Source organism: Coptis chinensis, chromosome 2, assembly GCF_015680905.1.
Source record: "Coptis chinensis isolate HL-2020 chromosome 2, ASM1568090v1, whole genome shotgun sequence".
In the NCBI taxonomy this organism is placed as follows: domain Eukaryota; kingdom Viridiplantae; phylum Streptophyta; class Magnoliopsida; order Ranunculales; family Ranunculaceae; genus Coptis; species Coptis chinensis.
Window position 1 is genome coordinate 109,106,873 of NC_141457.1, and position 15,442 is coordinate 109,122,314.

General features: G+C 38.0%; 3 protein-coding genes across 3 annotated transcripts; 1 reads left to right on the plus strand and 2 right to left on the minus strand.

Annotated features, from left to right (window-relative positions):
- Positions 1–403: 403 nt before the first annotated feature.
- LOC147520399 (uncharacterized) lies at positions 404–2,817 on the plus strand. The gene is made up of 6 exons (XM_086591928.1): positions 404–787; positions 868–960; positions 1,051–1,135; positions 1,209–1,297; positions 1,722–1,833; positions 2,513–2,817. The coding sequence occupies exons 1-6, from the start codon at positions 746–748 to the stop codon at positions 2,740–2,742; spliced, it is 651 nt and encodes a 216-aa protein (XP_086448054.1). The 5' UTR covers positions 404–745; the 3' UTR covers positions 2,743–2,817.
- Positions 2,818–3,457: 640 nt separating this feature from the next.
- Positions 3,458–4,911, minus strand: GMD1 (GDP-D-mannose 4,6-dehydratase 1). Its single transcript, XM_086591927.1, has one exon. It carries the CDS (start codon positions 4,731–4,733, stop codon positions 3,642–3,644), a length of 1,092 nt encoding a protein of 363 aa, XP_086448053.1. The 5' UTR covers positions 4,734–4,911; the 3' UTR covers positions 3,458–3,641.
- Positions 4,912–5,014: 103 nt separating this feature from the next.
- Positions 5,015–8,925, minus strand: LOC147520401 (putative RNA helicase SDE3). The gene is made up of 3 exons (XM_086591926.1): positions 7,779–8,925; positions 6,944–7,159; positions 5,015–6,272 (listed from the first exon to the last, which is right to left on the minus strand). Exons 1-3 carry the CDS (start codon positions 8,397–8,399, stop codon positions 5,280–5,282), a joined length of 1,830 nt encoding a protein of 609 aa, XP_086448052.1. The 5' UTR covers positions 8,400–8,925; the 3' UTR covers positions 5,015–5,279.
- Between the last annotated feature and the right edge of the window lie 6,517 nt (positions 8,926–15,442).

A 15,442-nucleotide genomic window follows, 5' to 3' on the forward strand; every position in this document is an offset into this window, starting at 1 on the left:
TAGGAGTGATACCAAATTAGCATCAAACACCAAATTTCTAACAATTTGGTGTTTTTAGTGTTTGGAGAGCATCTTTAGGAGTGATAAAAACTAAAAAAACACAAAATTTTCAACAATTTGGTGTTTTTAATTCGGGAGAGTTTGTTGATGAAAACATTAAAAACATCAAACCAAAAACACCAAAAAATATTTGGTTTTAGTTTTGTCAAAATCACATCGTGGGCTTATCGTGGGCTTGGGCTAGATTGTGGGCTTCAATCATAAGAAAGTTAATCGCGCAGTTTTTGAAAAACCGCGTGGGCTTGGGTTTTAAGATGTGTTTCACTGAAAAACCATGTGGACTATATGGGGCCGTTTATCCAAAACCGCATGATTTGATGTCGAAAATTTGATGTTGATTGTTGGTGTTTGGTTTGGTTAAAAATTTTGGTGTTATTTTGGTTACTCTCCTAAAGATGCTATTAGTAGCTAGTTACCATAATCTCTGCTAATATGGAAAGTTTATGATAATTCATGACTAAAACTTGGGATATTTTTAATGGGGAGTTTGGTACTTTTTTTTCAATTTTTCGCAAACTCGTTTCTGTTCGTTGGATGAGTAAAAACCTCTTTATAAGCAATCATGTTCGATGGTAAAAATGAAAGCTTAGAAGTTTCCATTTTTTTTTGATAAAAAACGACAAATCCGAAAGAGTATAACAAGCTAAATCTTCTTCTTCTTCTTCGACCTCAACCAACCAACCCCATGGGTTCCTCAGAATCCACACTCTCGTCCAGAAGCCCAGAGGTTTTTTTTTTTTTTTTTTTTAAACTTATTCATTTCTCTTATTTTCTTCTTCTAATAATTTTCTACGTGATGGATCATAGGCCGTGGGTCATCATGATGTGATCACGACAGTTAACGAGAGAAAAACCGAGGGAGTTGATCCTCTTTTAGAACGTTTCAATTCCCTTAAAATCGTAAGTTTATTATTTTTTATTTTCATTTCTATCTAAATTTTCCTATATTTGTGTGTTTTTATTGATTTTGGTATTTCATAAGAATTGCAGACAACACCTATACTCACTTCTTCACCAACTGAAGGGACCTTGACTGATATTCTTATCAAGAAACCACCTCCCCCTTCAATTCCAGGTAACATTGCCACTTTTTTTTTTTGTTCAACAGTTGCATAGTTAATTTGATGCTTTCATTGTATTCTACGTAGGTACATTGAATCCCAAAGTTCTGTTGGAACTATTTTCTATGTATCAAGACTGGCAAGAGGACAAGGCGAAAAAAATTAGTCAGAGACAGGTGCTTTTACACTTTGATGAGCATTCAATTACATAAATATGGAGAGTTAGGAATGTTCAATAATTCTAAGAGTGGCAATTAGTTTGTATATACGTCAAACTATAAACACCACACCATCTGATAGTTTAGTTTGCAAAAGTAATATCACTTGGGTTGTAACTCAGTAAACAAATATGATTTGTTTTCTCTGTTGAGGCCGAACAGAAGGAAACTTGAAGTTTTGATGTAGATATACGAGTTGAAGGATTTAAATCCTTTCATTCTTTAGGTGTTTGAATTGTAATGTTAGCATATTTGTGGACAATCAAATTGTTGGTTATTTTTCCATATTCCTTCGTGGACAACCAAACTTTGTGTTGGATTATAAGTCATTGCACATCCATGTCAGAGAATTTCGGGCTTGATATTGTTACCTATGCTGCAGGAGGAAGTAGAAAACAAAATTGAAGTTGCAGATGCGTTGGCAGTTAAACTTCTTCAGCGTTTCAATTACTCTGTATCAGCTATGAGAACCACTGCCCATCATTTATCAGAAGGTACAAGGCTCACTTTTCTGCGATGCAACTATTAGCTATTAATTTAAAAGGGAAAATTGTCATCTACTTTATATTAGGCTGAATCCCAAGTGGAAATTTTGTTTAAACACTCTTTTTTTGAGTTTTTTCCTCAATATTTAAGCCACGAGTAAAGACTGTAGATTACCAATTAGTCAGTCACCTCTCAGTTGTTCTCTGCACCAAGTTCACATTAGCTGGTTGGTTTTAAACCTTGTATTAAAATAGGAGATAATATCGTTTCCTTTTAAAGTTCAAAGTTCATACTTAATCATCACCAAATTCTGCCAGTTGGTGGTTTTGACGACATTGATCACCTTACGTGTAAGCTCTTCAATTGAACTTACTGGAACATGTTAATGTGTCAATTATAAAGATAAATGCAGTGCAAGAATTTGGAACATGTCCTCTCTCCTCATAAGTTGCACGCTTCACTCTCCATTTGGGTGTGCCACTGAGTGGACTCTTCTGTTTGTTAATTCATAACGGTAGCCATCAGGTGCCAATCCCAGACTCACCTAGATGTTATGTCTGGCACCAGAAATGCGTGAAGCTGGATGCATTACTGTCGTTTCTAGTCTATATATGCTCGTTTAATAATTATAGTTTTCTACTTTTTTGCACCAACCATTTGTAACCTTATATCACATACTTTGTGCAGTTCAACCGTTGCAGGTTGAGGTTGGTGAATTGAAAGGAAGACTGACGGAAGTCATCAGTAATTGCGATGCCTTGTGCAAAAGAATTGCATTAGAAGGGCCAGAATCACTACGGTCGTCAGTCAAGCCATTTTCTTCTTCCATTGTTGACACAGAACCCGAGCAAAGTTTATCATCCTTACCAACTGTCTTAGTAACTAATTCCATTAGTACAACAATTAGTGAACAATAAGCTTAACCTCTTAATTTTTGTTTGTAAAAGTCTGAAGCAAACAGTCTTTCTATTTTTAAAGAAAGGGTTTTACAAGTGTTTGTTCCCTTGACTGATGAAGTGATGATATGCATGTTTGCTCTATCGAAGACGAGAAAAAAAGTACAAAGAAAGAAAGGTGAGATCATGAGGTGACACATATATGCATTTTTCTGCGGCAATTCTGTTCATAAACAGTTTAACCTCATGTTTTATTTACCTCGCAACCTGGCTGCAATGGTTGGGAGTATACTAAGCAGTAAAGAGAGATTTCTACTGCTGGAACTGCATTTCATTTCTGAAGGACCATGCCTTAAAAGTACAATTTTAACCATTATATACCTATCTTTGTCATTCTGTTTAGATCTTCATCAAACTGGTCAGCTTTACTATCAAACTGCTGACACAAACAGTTACTATGAAAGTTCTCACAGTTCCATAGCTGCAGTTTTATACTTGCATTGTGAATGACTTTAACGTTCAAACTAACTAGTTTAGTTCACCATTTACGAATTACTACTGCAAAATCCAATATTTTACAGGCTCTCAATCTCTCATTATAATGTATTACGCAGAAACCAAGAACTTTGGAGGATATAAAATGAGTCTGTAAATCATTGCAGATTGCAGCAAATGACCCAAATGAACTCAATACAAAGTAATGTGGAGCAAATAATCAACAGGCATAAATACTATAGAAGGAGAAATTTATCAACTTACTAGAATCAAATGAATGAGATCTTTTCAGATCATATGATTCATAACAAAACAAAGGCAACAATGATCATAACAGCACAAAACAAAATTTTCCCAATCAATCTATATAGAACACTACGAAACCAATGGAAACAATTTGGTTAAAAAAAATCTCCCCAGCTTCTTCAAGGCTGCTGCTGAGCATCCATATATCCAGCATCAACAAGAACCTTCTCCCTCTTGGCCAACTCCACATCTTCATCAACCATCATCTTCACCAACTGCTCAAACCCAACTTTAGGCTTCCACCCAAGAACCTTTCTCGCCTTACTCGAATCCCCTTTCAAATTGTCCACCTCAGCTGGCCTGAAATACCTTTTATCAATCACAACATGATCTCTCCAATTCAATCCCACATACCCAAATGCCACTTCCAAAAACTCCTCAACCGAATGCGACTCCTCCGTCGCAACAACATAATCATCAGGTTTCTCTTGCTGTAACATTAACCACATTGCTTCAACATAATCACCAGCAAATCCCCAATCTCTAGACGCAACCAAATTCCCCAAAAACAATTTACTCTGCAACCCAATCTTAATCCTCCCCACAGCTCTAGTAATCTTCCTAGTTACAAAATTCTCCCCTCGACGAGGCGATTCATGATTAAACAAGATCCCATTACAAGCAAACAACCCATAAGCTTCTCTATAATTCACAGTATACCAATGTGCAGCACATTTCGAAGCTGCATAAGGCGATCTTGGATGAAATGGGGTGGTTTCAGATTGTGGGGGTGGTGTAGATCCAAACATTTCTGAAGATCCAGCTTGATAATACTTAATATGACTCCTCCCTGTCGTCGCGATATGAGATCGGACCGCTTCTAGAAGGCGAAGGGCTCCGGTAGCGACGACATCGGCAGTGTAATCAGGAATTTCGAAGGAGACTGCCACGTGTGATTGCGCGGCGAGATTGTAAACTTCGTCTGGGAGTATAGAATCGAACCAGCGGCGTAAAGAAGACGCGTCGGTTAAGTCGGCGTAGTGTAGCTTCATTCGGGCCTTTTGAGAGTTGTGCGGGTCGATGTAGATGTGGTTGATGCGTTGGGTGTTGAAATTTGAGGAACGTCTGATTAGTCCATGGACTTCGTACCCTTTTTCTAAGAGGAATTCTGTCAGGTATGAACCATCTTGCCCTGTTATCCCTGCGATTAATGCTATTTTCTGTTTGGGCGAAGATTCATCATATTTGGGTGTCTCATTTTCAGATGCCATTTCTTTTTTTTTCTTTCTTTTGTTTCTGTGTGATTTGTGAAGAAAAATAATGATGGTTTTAAATTTTTAATTGGGGGTATTTATGGGACAGCCCAAGCCCATGCACATGCACGTTAATTTGTGAAAAATTTCGGATGTGTAGTCTTGAATCTTGATAAGCAAGTTCAATAGATTGTTGACCAAATTGCGTTTCATCCATTCGAGGATTTCTGATCGATTTCCTGAAAGTAGATCAAAGTGCTGCCATTTTCCATAGATTACACTTGCGTAAACCATACATCTAAACAAGACAACCGAAAAATATATACAAACTTACAATAAACTTCGCAATTACAGTCTTGGCAGCAAAATGGAAAACCATTACAAGGTAAAAACTTCACTGCTTTATGCACACACTTCAACACAGTAGATGAGTAGAGACGGGGCAATGAAAAACAACATGTTCAAATTGGCTCACGGTACCCACTGAAATGAGGTTCACACTAACATTCCCAAATGATGTGGTACTAAATTACTATCTGACATAGTGACATTCATGATATCCATTCAGTATGATTGATGTGATCCCGACTCTCCCCCATTGTCTTTAACACACGCAACAAACATAGGATCAAGGCTACTGTATGGCGCGGTCTCTAAAAGCCTGCGAAAATATGATATCTTCAATCCATAATTTCGAGCAATATCTGATCGAACCCACCCTGAGTAGTTGTTAGTAGCACCAGTGACTACAACTGCTGTTTTTTCATCAGCAAGATTTGCAAGAGCCACCATCGTCTCTGGTTCAGTAGTGGAAGAAGCATCGACCAGAAAAATATGACTAAAATGGCCGGAAGTTATGCCTTCATTGTGTAGCCGAAAACTACTCGCAAATGTTGATAGTACCACCTTAAATCTGCGGAGCTCTTGCAGAGGTGGACATGTAAAACACTCTCTGTTATAAGGGCACAACGGAAGGATTTCATAGGGTACACCATCAATCTCTCGAAAGGCAGCGTTAGCTCGAAAAACTTCAGATTCATGAATCTCCTCCATCAAGCTTTCCATTAGCACATCACATGTGTTATTGGTAGGTGCACTTATAAGGATTCGGCAACCAGGAGACCTTCTGCAAATTTGGAGGACTGCTTCTCGAATTACCAAACCAGTTGCCGATAGTCTCTTTTCTCGAACAGCAGATCCTGTACTTGACAACCCTCTTGTAGTATATACAGAGAGCTGACCTACAACTAGGAAAGGTGGAAAAGCGTTGAGACTTAATATACTGCAGACTGCAGAGACCTGGTCCTTGTTGAGGTTTCGGAGGGAAGTGATGACACTTGGACTGGCCCAGCTAATCCTACTTTTCTGGCTTGGAAAGAGAAAGTTGCGAAACAAACGGTCAGTTGCTGATGCGACTGCTTGGTGACAACGTTTTAAGCAGACTCTATTGAATGAGAAGCTAACATCATATCTACGCGTCGAAGAATGTTGCAGACGAAAATCATCTCCAAACTCTGCTAACACAAGATTACTTTTTACCACACGGTACAGAATCCCCTGTAACGAAGATATTAGAAACAAGTAAAGGTAAAACTCAGAGAAACTGTCCCTACGAAAATATAATCTTAAACTTTTGTTACAATGAGAGCAACGGTAATGTTTTATTTAGATTTATGAAGTATGCTTAAGCTGGAGTCAGGGTGTCTAAGTGTGCTCATTAGACCGTCGGCAAATAAACCTGATAAAGGTACAAAAGACACTCACCGAACTCAGTCTGTGTCAAGTTTTCTTCAGGTTTGATTTGGCTTCAACTTGTATATTGTACCATAAGACAGCCTATCTCATCTGGCTTCCAATAAAATCAATGCAGACATGATAACTGGTTGGACTTGACTAGTTCATGGTTTCACATACGAATGTCTTGTAATAGTTAACACTAGCGGCACAAGCCTGATAATCACTTGCTACTCGGTGCCAATGCCCATTAGAATGGTTATGTAGAGATTGTGTAGACTAAAGGCTTCCAACATACATCCAAGTTAAACGTGAGAGGAGACTAGTTTTGTTTTTCTTTTCTTTTCTTTTCTATTCTTTTTTCCTGGGATAAATCAGCATTTACATGGTCTGTGTTCTTACTAGTTACTAGTACTCATCATAAATTTCTATTTGCAGAATAAGTTATTAAAGATGTGGAACAAGATAGGATATTGGAGCAAATAGAGACTAACCTGAAATGGTTTTCCATTCATTCCTGAAGGACGTACAAGAACAAAGTCCCTTGATATGAGGAAAGGCGGTTTCTCAGGAACAGAATCGATTCGAAAGGCTACAAAAAGCTTGTCTTCATCATTCTCAATCAAGTTCTTGTTCTTGCTAGACTTTGAATATATCGCTGCTTTATGCAATTCTAGCTTGACATCATGTAAACAGTAATCATTCCATTTCTGATACCAATAAAATTCCAGTTAGCTGCGCTCAAGCTTGACTCGAGCAACATCATTGTATCATAGCATAACTGCATTGTTGGTATACAACTCAGATTTGGATAAACCACACGGTTAAGGTTTTGGTTTCCTATTCTAAATAGGATTCTAATTTGATACCCACGACCTCTATAAATACGAGACCGGTTTGTGGGATTTGTAATGCTCAAGTTTGTGAGAGAGAGTTTGTGAATTCTTCGGAATTCGTTTGTGAGTGATTCTACTCTATTTGTTTATCTCTTGGTTAGTAAAGTTTTCCTCTTTTGCTTAGTGGATTAGGCTAACGCCAAACCACATAAATCTCGTCTCCACTTCTATTGGTTATTCGTTTTGCATTGGTATAAGTATTTTAATTGATTTGTTTTTGTCGATTTCTATCACCACATTCAATCTTCTTTGTCCAATTGTCACGCTTCCGCATTCATTTACGTAACATTTACACGTAACATGCATATCTAGCCATACTACATACGAATTTCATAAACTAAATAATTAACAACTATTGCAAAATATGCATGTCCAGGTCCAGCTAGTTGCTAGTTTCATTGCTATGCAAACAAAAGTTTCAACAGTTTTGTACCTCGATGTAGTAATCCTCGGCATAAAGCAAAGCAGTAAAGTAGTTCCCATAGGTTGACGGAGTCAAAGGTTTGCGGAGAACTTCAGGTACGATGTCCTTCTCAATCAATTTCTTGATATCATCTGGAATTGAGTAAAGGGGAGTAGTAGTACCGTTCTGAAACCAAACATAATTAGTTTTGTTGGGTCCATTTGAAGGACTTGGAGTTGATGGAGATGGAGGGGGGTCTAGGGAACAAAGGGGAGGCGGCTTGTTAGTTTTGTTGGGTCCATTTGAAGGAGATGGAGATGGAGGGGTATCTAAGGAACAAAGCGCAGGCGGCTTAAAGGAATTACGTGGAAGTGGATCTGCTCCTGCTCCATTCCTAACTGGAACTGATGAGGTAGAGGTATTAGGAGCTATTGGTTTCTTTTCCTCCGACTTTGGAACATATTCCTTGGCTATATTTTTCGAAGAATGGGAACTTTCTTGAGTCTTAGTTAATGAGGTCTTCGTGTTGGTTTTTTTATTGGAAGATGGATTGAAAATATATAAAGTAAATAGGAGGACACATGACCAGAACACTGTAGTTGATAAAGGAGTTGGTGGAGGTGGAGGCTCCCGAGTAAAGCAATTCCCCATGAAAATACTATCTCTACTACTCCCCACGTACGTTTTTACTACGAACACTGTTACAATTCACGCTCCTCAGTCCCAAGTCCTAACCGCACTGGGTTGTCCACTTGGCCCCAAATTGGCGTAAAATATGAGGCAACACATTTTTTGGCAACCCAACTCAACCCAACCATACAAGTACCTAAGGCTACTCAGAATCTCAGATGCGATCATAGGAACAAGAAGTTACTCCTTTCCCAGCTGCTATATATAAGGGTGGAGGCCATGAATATCACCAATTATATTGCAAGATAGGGATTTCAAAATTCATTACTTTGGTTTTCTGATGAAGACCAAGAAGTACACAATAGGGGTATGGCCTCATTCTCTTACATGAAATATGGCTATATAGATGAACAAGGTCATTAGAGAAGGTGATAAAGTATCCATGAACGCTATATGGAATAATGCTTGGAATAGTTGGCAAAACAATTTCCAACCATATGAAGGGGGCAATGACATAGTGGAGGCAGAATCTAATACCTCCACTAGTAGTACTTTAATGAGGGGTGGTGATATATAGACCCACCATATTTCTAACTAAACCCACTTTTAAGATTTTAGACTAAAGTGCTCATAAATTGAAATCTACTGCCATTTCTTTTTAGTTCTTCCTCCATTATCCTAAAATCACAACAGGTTAAATTGGATCACATGCTTTTCATAGGACCCGTAGTGTGGCAATGATCAATTTGAGTTTTGGTTGTGAGAATCAATTTTATTTGTTTTGTCAATTTGTAAATTTTACTTTGTGAAATAATGTACTACTTGTGTGTGCTAATTGACTTTTGGGTATTGATGTGACTAATATAATAGGGTTTAACATAACACATGATAAGTAATTTGTTACTGGAATTAGGGATAATTTTTATATCCTTGAGCTATCACATTCCATTGAAATTGAAACTTTTTTTTACTTGGAAGTGACTTGGGTGAAGGAGGGAGAAAGAAAGAATGAATGGTGGGTGTAGAGTTCAATTTGTGTGCATTTTTTCCAAAATATTTAAAAATGGGTTTAATTAGAAATATGGTGGTATGTACTGAGGGTTGTTCTTCTTGTTTTTGATAGTACCTATAGTGTAATAAGAGAATTAAAATAGAAAATGGATAGAGGCTTATTGAGGAGCCTTGACCTCCGGTTAACACAGTGTGCTAAAAGATATTAGATGATAACTTGTTCTTTCATTCATGACTTGCCTTTTCTTATATAGGCACTAAGGAAAAAAGTTACAACTTTCACTTCCAGAAAACTAGGTCTCCCACTACTAAGTTTACTTCAACTAGGACTCAACAACTTCAAATACTCCTAAACTCTAGAAGTTACATAACTGCTGCTAGATGACACTTATTGTAAATAATAATAATAATAAAGAAGTGATATAGATAGACACGTATCAACTCCCCTGCCCTTAAAAAACGGCCTTGTCCTCAAGGCCAAGATCAGGAAACTGGTTCTGTAGTGTATCAAAATCTTCCCAAGTAGCTTATGCTGGAGATAACCCCTGCCAATGAATTAGAATCTCCTTCTTCTTCTTGCGCACCCGATAATTCAAAATTGATTGTGGCTTGGGGTAAAGAGTATCTGCAGGACTTTGTGCAATAGGAAGTTCAGTTTGGACAGAAATGTTTTCCCCAATAAAAGAAACATGGAACACTAGATGAATTCGGGTACCTGTCGGAAGTTCCTAACTTGTAAGCAACTGCCCCAATTTTTTTTAACACTTTGAAAGGACCGTAGTACTTAGGAGAAAGTTTGAGATTTTTCCGCATGGACAGTGATGTTTGACGATATGGTTAAAGCTTTAGGTAAACCCAGTCTCCTTCTACAAACTCTCTATCTGTGTGGTGACGATCATAAATCTTTTTCATGCGGGATTGGGCTTCCTTGAGAGTAGTCTGCAAATCTTTAATGATCTGATCTCGATCCATCAGTTGTCTTTCCACAGAATCAACAACATTCATTCCCGGAATGTATGACAGTAAAGTGCGTGGTGGTCGGCCATATTGGAAAGGAGTAGTTTTAATAGCCGAGTGCCAACTAGTATTATAGCAATACTCAGCCCATGATAACCATTTAATCCAATTGCGGGGCTGAGAACTTGTGAAGCAGCGCAAGTACATCTCCACCTTTCGGTTCACCACTTCGCTTTGGCCATCAGTTTGAGGGTGGTATGCTGAACTATAATTAAAATCAGTTCCATTCCATTTAAATAACTCTGACCAAAAGATACTTGTGAATGTTGGATCCCTATCACACACAACTGTCCATGGCATACCATGCAGCTTGAAAATATTATCAAAGAAAACTCGTGCAACACCAATTGCCGTGTAAGGATGTGACAAAGGAAGAAAGTGTGCATATTTAGACAGCCTATCAACAACTACTAGAATAGTAGTTTTCCCATTAGAAATAGGCAGACCATTAATGAAATCCATAGAGATGTCCTCCCATACCTGATTTGGAATAGGAAGTGGCTAAAGCAACCCTGCTGGAGCAAGTTGTTCTGATTTGTGGCGTTGACAAACATCACAAGCAGCAATGAATCCCCGGATATATCGTCTCATTCCTTTCCAATAAAAAGTAGCTCGAACTCTTTGAAGAGTTTTTTGATAGCCTTCATGGGTACTGTTGTGAAACTGTCCTAGGATATCATTAAGTAAAGAAGAATTTTCAGGTAGATAAATTCTCTCTTTAAAAAAAATAACTCCAGCTTGAAATTTCCATGGTCCTACCGCTTCGTCATCATTGATGCGTTGAATGAGGTTTTGCAATACGGAATCAGTCTGTACTTCCTCTTTGATAGCTTCTAACCAGTGAGGAACAAGATGAGTAATAGCTGCAAGTTCACTTTTGTTCTTCTCATCTTGTGCAAAACCATTTCTTCTAGAAAGAGCATCTGCCACTGTATTTTCCTTTCCTTTTTTGTATTCAATAACAAAATCAAATCCCATCAGTTTGTACAACCATCGTTGCTGAGCTACTGTAATAATTCTTTGGGACCACAAATATTTCAAGCTTTGCTGATCAGTTCGAACCACGAACTGTCGTCCTAATAAGTATGGACGCCACTTTTGCACAGCCAGTACCAATGCTAACATCTCCTTCTCATAAGTCGACATCAACAAATTCTTTCCCTGTAATGCATGACTATAAAATGCTATAGGGCGGTCTTGCATTAGAACAGCACCAACACCCGAACCACTAGCATCACACTCGACTACAAACTGGTTGGCGAAGTCAGGTAGAGCTAATACCGGAGCTTTTGTCATGGCTTCTTTTAAGCGTGCAAATGCTTCTTCAGCAACTGGTGTCCATACAAAAGAGTCCTTCTGTAACATTTTGGTAAGTGGACCGGCGATCTTACCGAAGTTTTGGACGAACTTCGGTAAACTTCGTCTGGGAGTATAGAATCGAACCAGCACCGTAAAGAAGACGCGTCGGTTAAGTCGGCATAGTGTAGCTTCATTCGGGCCTTTTGAGAGTTGTGTGGGTCGATGTAGATGTGGTTGATGCGTTAGGTGTTGAAATTTGAGGAACGTCTGATTAGTTCATGGACTTCGTACCCTTTTTCTAAGAGGAATTCTGTCAGGTATGAACCGTCTTGCCCTGTTATCCCTGCGATTAATGCTATTTTCTGTTTGGGCGAAGATCCAGATCTGGGTGTCTCATTTTCAGATGCCATTTCTTTTCTTTCTCTGTTTGCTGTGTGATTTGTGAAGAAAAATGGAGAAGAGAGAAATAGTGGTGTTAATTGGGGGGTATTTATGGAGTTGTGGGGGGGGGGTTCTTACTAGTTCTGTTAAGTGGGTCCGTTGGTTCAGAAAATTAGGGCTGGTCATCGAGCTACTCATCTCGAGTACTAGGGTGCTCAAGCTCGACTTGTGTATATCTCGAGTCGAGCGCGAGTCGAGCTCAAATTTTGTTCGAGCTTTATTTCATGCTCAAGCTCGACTCATTGAGTATTAGAGTAGCTCAATGAGTCTAGATTCCTATTCATCTAGACTACAAATTTGAATTCGATCATAGGCTCTAAAGTTTGATTTGATTTGTATTATGTATATGCTTGACTTCAACCACAAACTAGAGATAATTGAGTACAAATAGACTCTAAATTTTACCTCAAGACCAAAATAACTTGCTAAACTCATATAAGTAAAATGCTAAAATATAACTACAATTCACTAATACCACAATAACCACTATCAAACAACTATTTCAAGGTGTGCACATTATAAATACAATCAATATGTGTTGAGTAATTATTATCCAACACACTAACATAAATAATTATCCCAAATAAGCGTTAACATAACTATGTAAAGTGCGAACTGCGAGTAGCTTGCGAGCGTCTCGAGTTTGAGCTCGAGTTTTAAAATGTGCTCAAACTCGACTCATACTATTGAATGAGCGAGTTTGAGTCGAGCCGAGCTCGAGTTACTCACGAACAGCTCGACTCGATGACCAGCCCTATAGAAAATTGGGTATAGGTACACAGCCACACATTTATTAAGTTAAGAGGAAATAGCAAAAAAATATTTTGTTTTTCTTTCATAAAAACTGAAATTTGACATATGTCTCAAATTTCAGACTGAATTTTACAATTTTGACCTATTTTATTAGTTCCAAAAGAGTTGTGGGTTAATCAAAATAACTAAAATTCATCCGAAATCTACAAAATTCCAATTAAAAGTGAGATGAATTTCTGGGAGACAAAAACAATGTGGAAAACATCAACTTCAAAAATAGAAAAAAAGTATATTGATTACAACTAATTTCAATACAGCTTTAGCAATTTAAAATGCATCTATGATAATTTTGAATAACATGTTTAAGTTTTGTTTGATGTAATTCAAATTATGAAATTGTGAAAGGACAAATGATTTTTTTATTATAAGACAATTGTATTATTTGATTGCAGTACATCTTGGAGCAATACACACGCACCCTTGCCTGATGAGTGGCCTCGATTGACGCACACACCTACCTACAGCCTGCGTACAGTAGATTTTCGTATTATTTATTTGTGGAAGAAATTGACCTTTATAAATAAAATGGTAAAAAGGAGAAATAAGAAGTTTTAAAAACAGTTAATATACCCAGAAAAGTGACGTGTGGTTAAAATTGGAGTAGAATCAAAAGATAATATTAGTATTTCTCTAAACAAAAAGCACGCTAAAAAAAGTGTCTGGAGCCTAATTTCTTGTCCGTTGGTTGTCACCTTGGCTTTTGATTGTGAGTGAGGAAATAGCACGCTAAAAAAAGTGTCTGGAGCCTAATTTCTTGTCCGTTGGTTGTCACCTTGGCTTTTGATTGTGAGTGAGGAAATTTCTTTCTGGTTTTGGAAATGGAGATTTAAGGACAGCCCAAGCCCATGCACGTTATGTTAGTGGGCCCATGGAACATGGTACTTGAGGAGAATGTTATACACCGTTGGATGATTTGAAGTTTCAGTTTAGGAGCAAGATAGATAGCCACATGGGGTGGATTAAGAGGAGGACTACAAAATCAAGAGTGACTTTCTTGTTTGTTGTTGGTGACTCTGTAGAATAGATGGAAAACGCGGAATATGACTACTGACTTACTGAGAGCATAATAAGAGGGATACTGACGATTGATTTGGATCTGAAATACGTAAATTGTGTAGGAATTTGGGTAGGGCTGGTCATTGAGTCGAGCTGTTCGTGAGTAACTCGAGCTCGGCTCGACAAAGGCTCGACTCAAACTCGCTCATTCATTAATATGAGTCGAGTTTGAGCACATTTTAAAACTCGAGCTCGAACTCGAGACGCTCGCAAGCTACTCGCAGTTCGCATTGTACATAGTTATGTTAACGCTTATTTGAGATAATTATTTATGTTAGTGTGTTGGATAATAATTACTCAACACATATTGATTGTATTTATAATGTGCACACCTTGAAATAGTTGTTTGATAGTGGTTATTGTGGTATTAGTGAATTGTAGTTGCATTTTAGCATTTTATTTAGATGAGTTTAGCAAGTTATTTTGGTCTTGAGGTAAAATTTAGAGTCTATTTGTACTCAATTATCTCTAGTTTGTGGTTGAAATCAAGCATATACATAATACAAGTCAAATCAAACTCTGGAGCCTATGATCGAATTCAAATTTGTAGTCTAGATGAATAGGAATCTAGACTCATTGAGCTACTCGAATACTCGATGAGTCGAGCTTGAGCATGAAATAAAGCTCGAACAAAATTTGAGCTCGACTCGCGCTCGACTCGAGAGATACACGAGCCGAGCTTGAGCACCCTAGTACTCGACATGAGTAGCTCGATGACCAGCCCTAAATTTGGGGTAGAAAAGCTGCATGTGTGATGTGATAGTAAGTTAGTGACCATGATGATGATGATTGTCATTCCTGTTGCTTGACTACGGGAATCATTTGAGACATCATACTGCACTTTTATGAACAATAAAAGCGAGGCAACGACATTTTCCTTGTTAATATTTTGGTCTTCAAAATACGAAAAAACAAAATTTCTGTTTTGAAAACCAAACATCTCCTTTGTCTGCAATTCACAATCCTTTTTCTGGTTTTTCAAATTGTACAAGACATCAACAATGTAGAGTTTACATAATGAACAGGCTATGTTCCTCAAGCAGTCAAGCCTCTCATATTCACGCATCATTTGCAGCTCCTGTCTAATTTGTTTTCCAAGCCTGCCAGTACAAAATACAACATCCTTTATGACTTGATATCTAGCCCTAAGTTTTATCGAAAAAAAAAATGATATCTAGCCCTAAGAGGCTACGATGCTTTAGGATTAGATTACCAAATTTTAAATGAGGTTCCCTTTCCGATCCAGATTTTTAAAAACTTAACAGAGATAATAATAATCGAAGAAGCACATCTGACTCAAAGCAAAGATGGATGTACGAATGTACGATCCACCGGGTTATGTGACTCCAACCTAAACATATAGGCACACTAGTGTATGCCCGTGCCTACGGCCCAGCGATGTCTCGACGCACCTACGGGCTTACCCA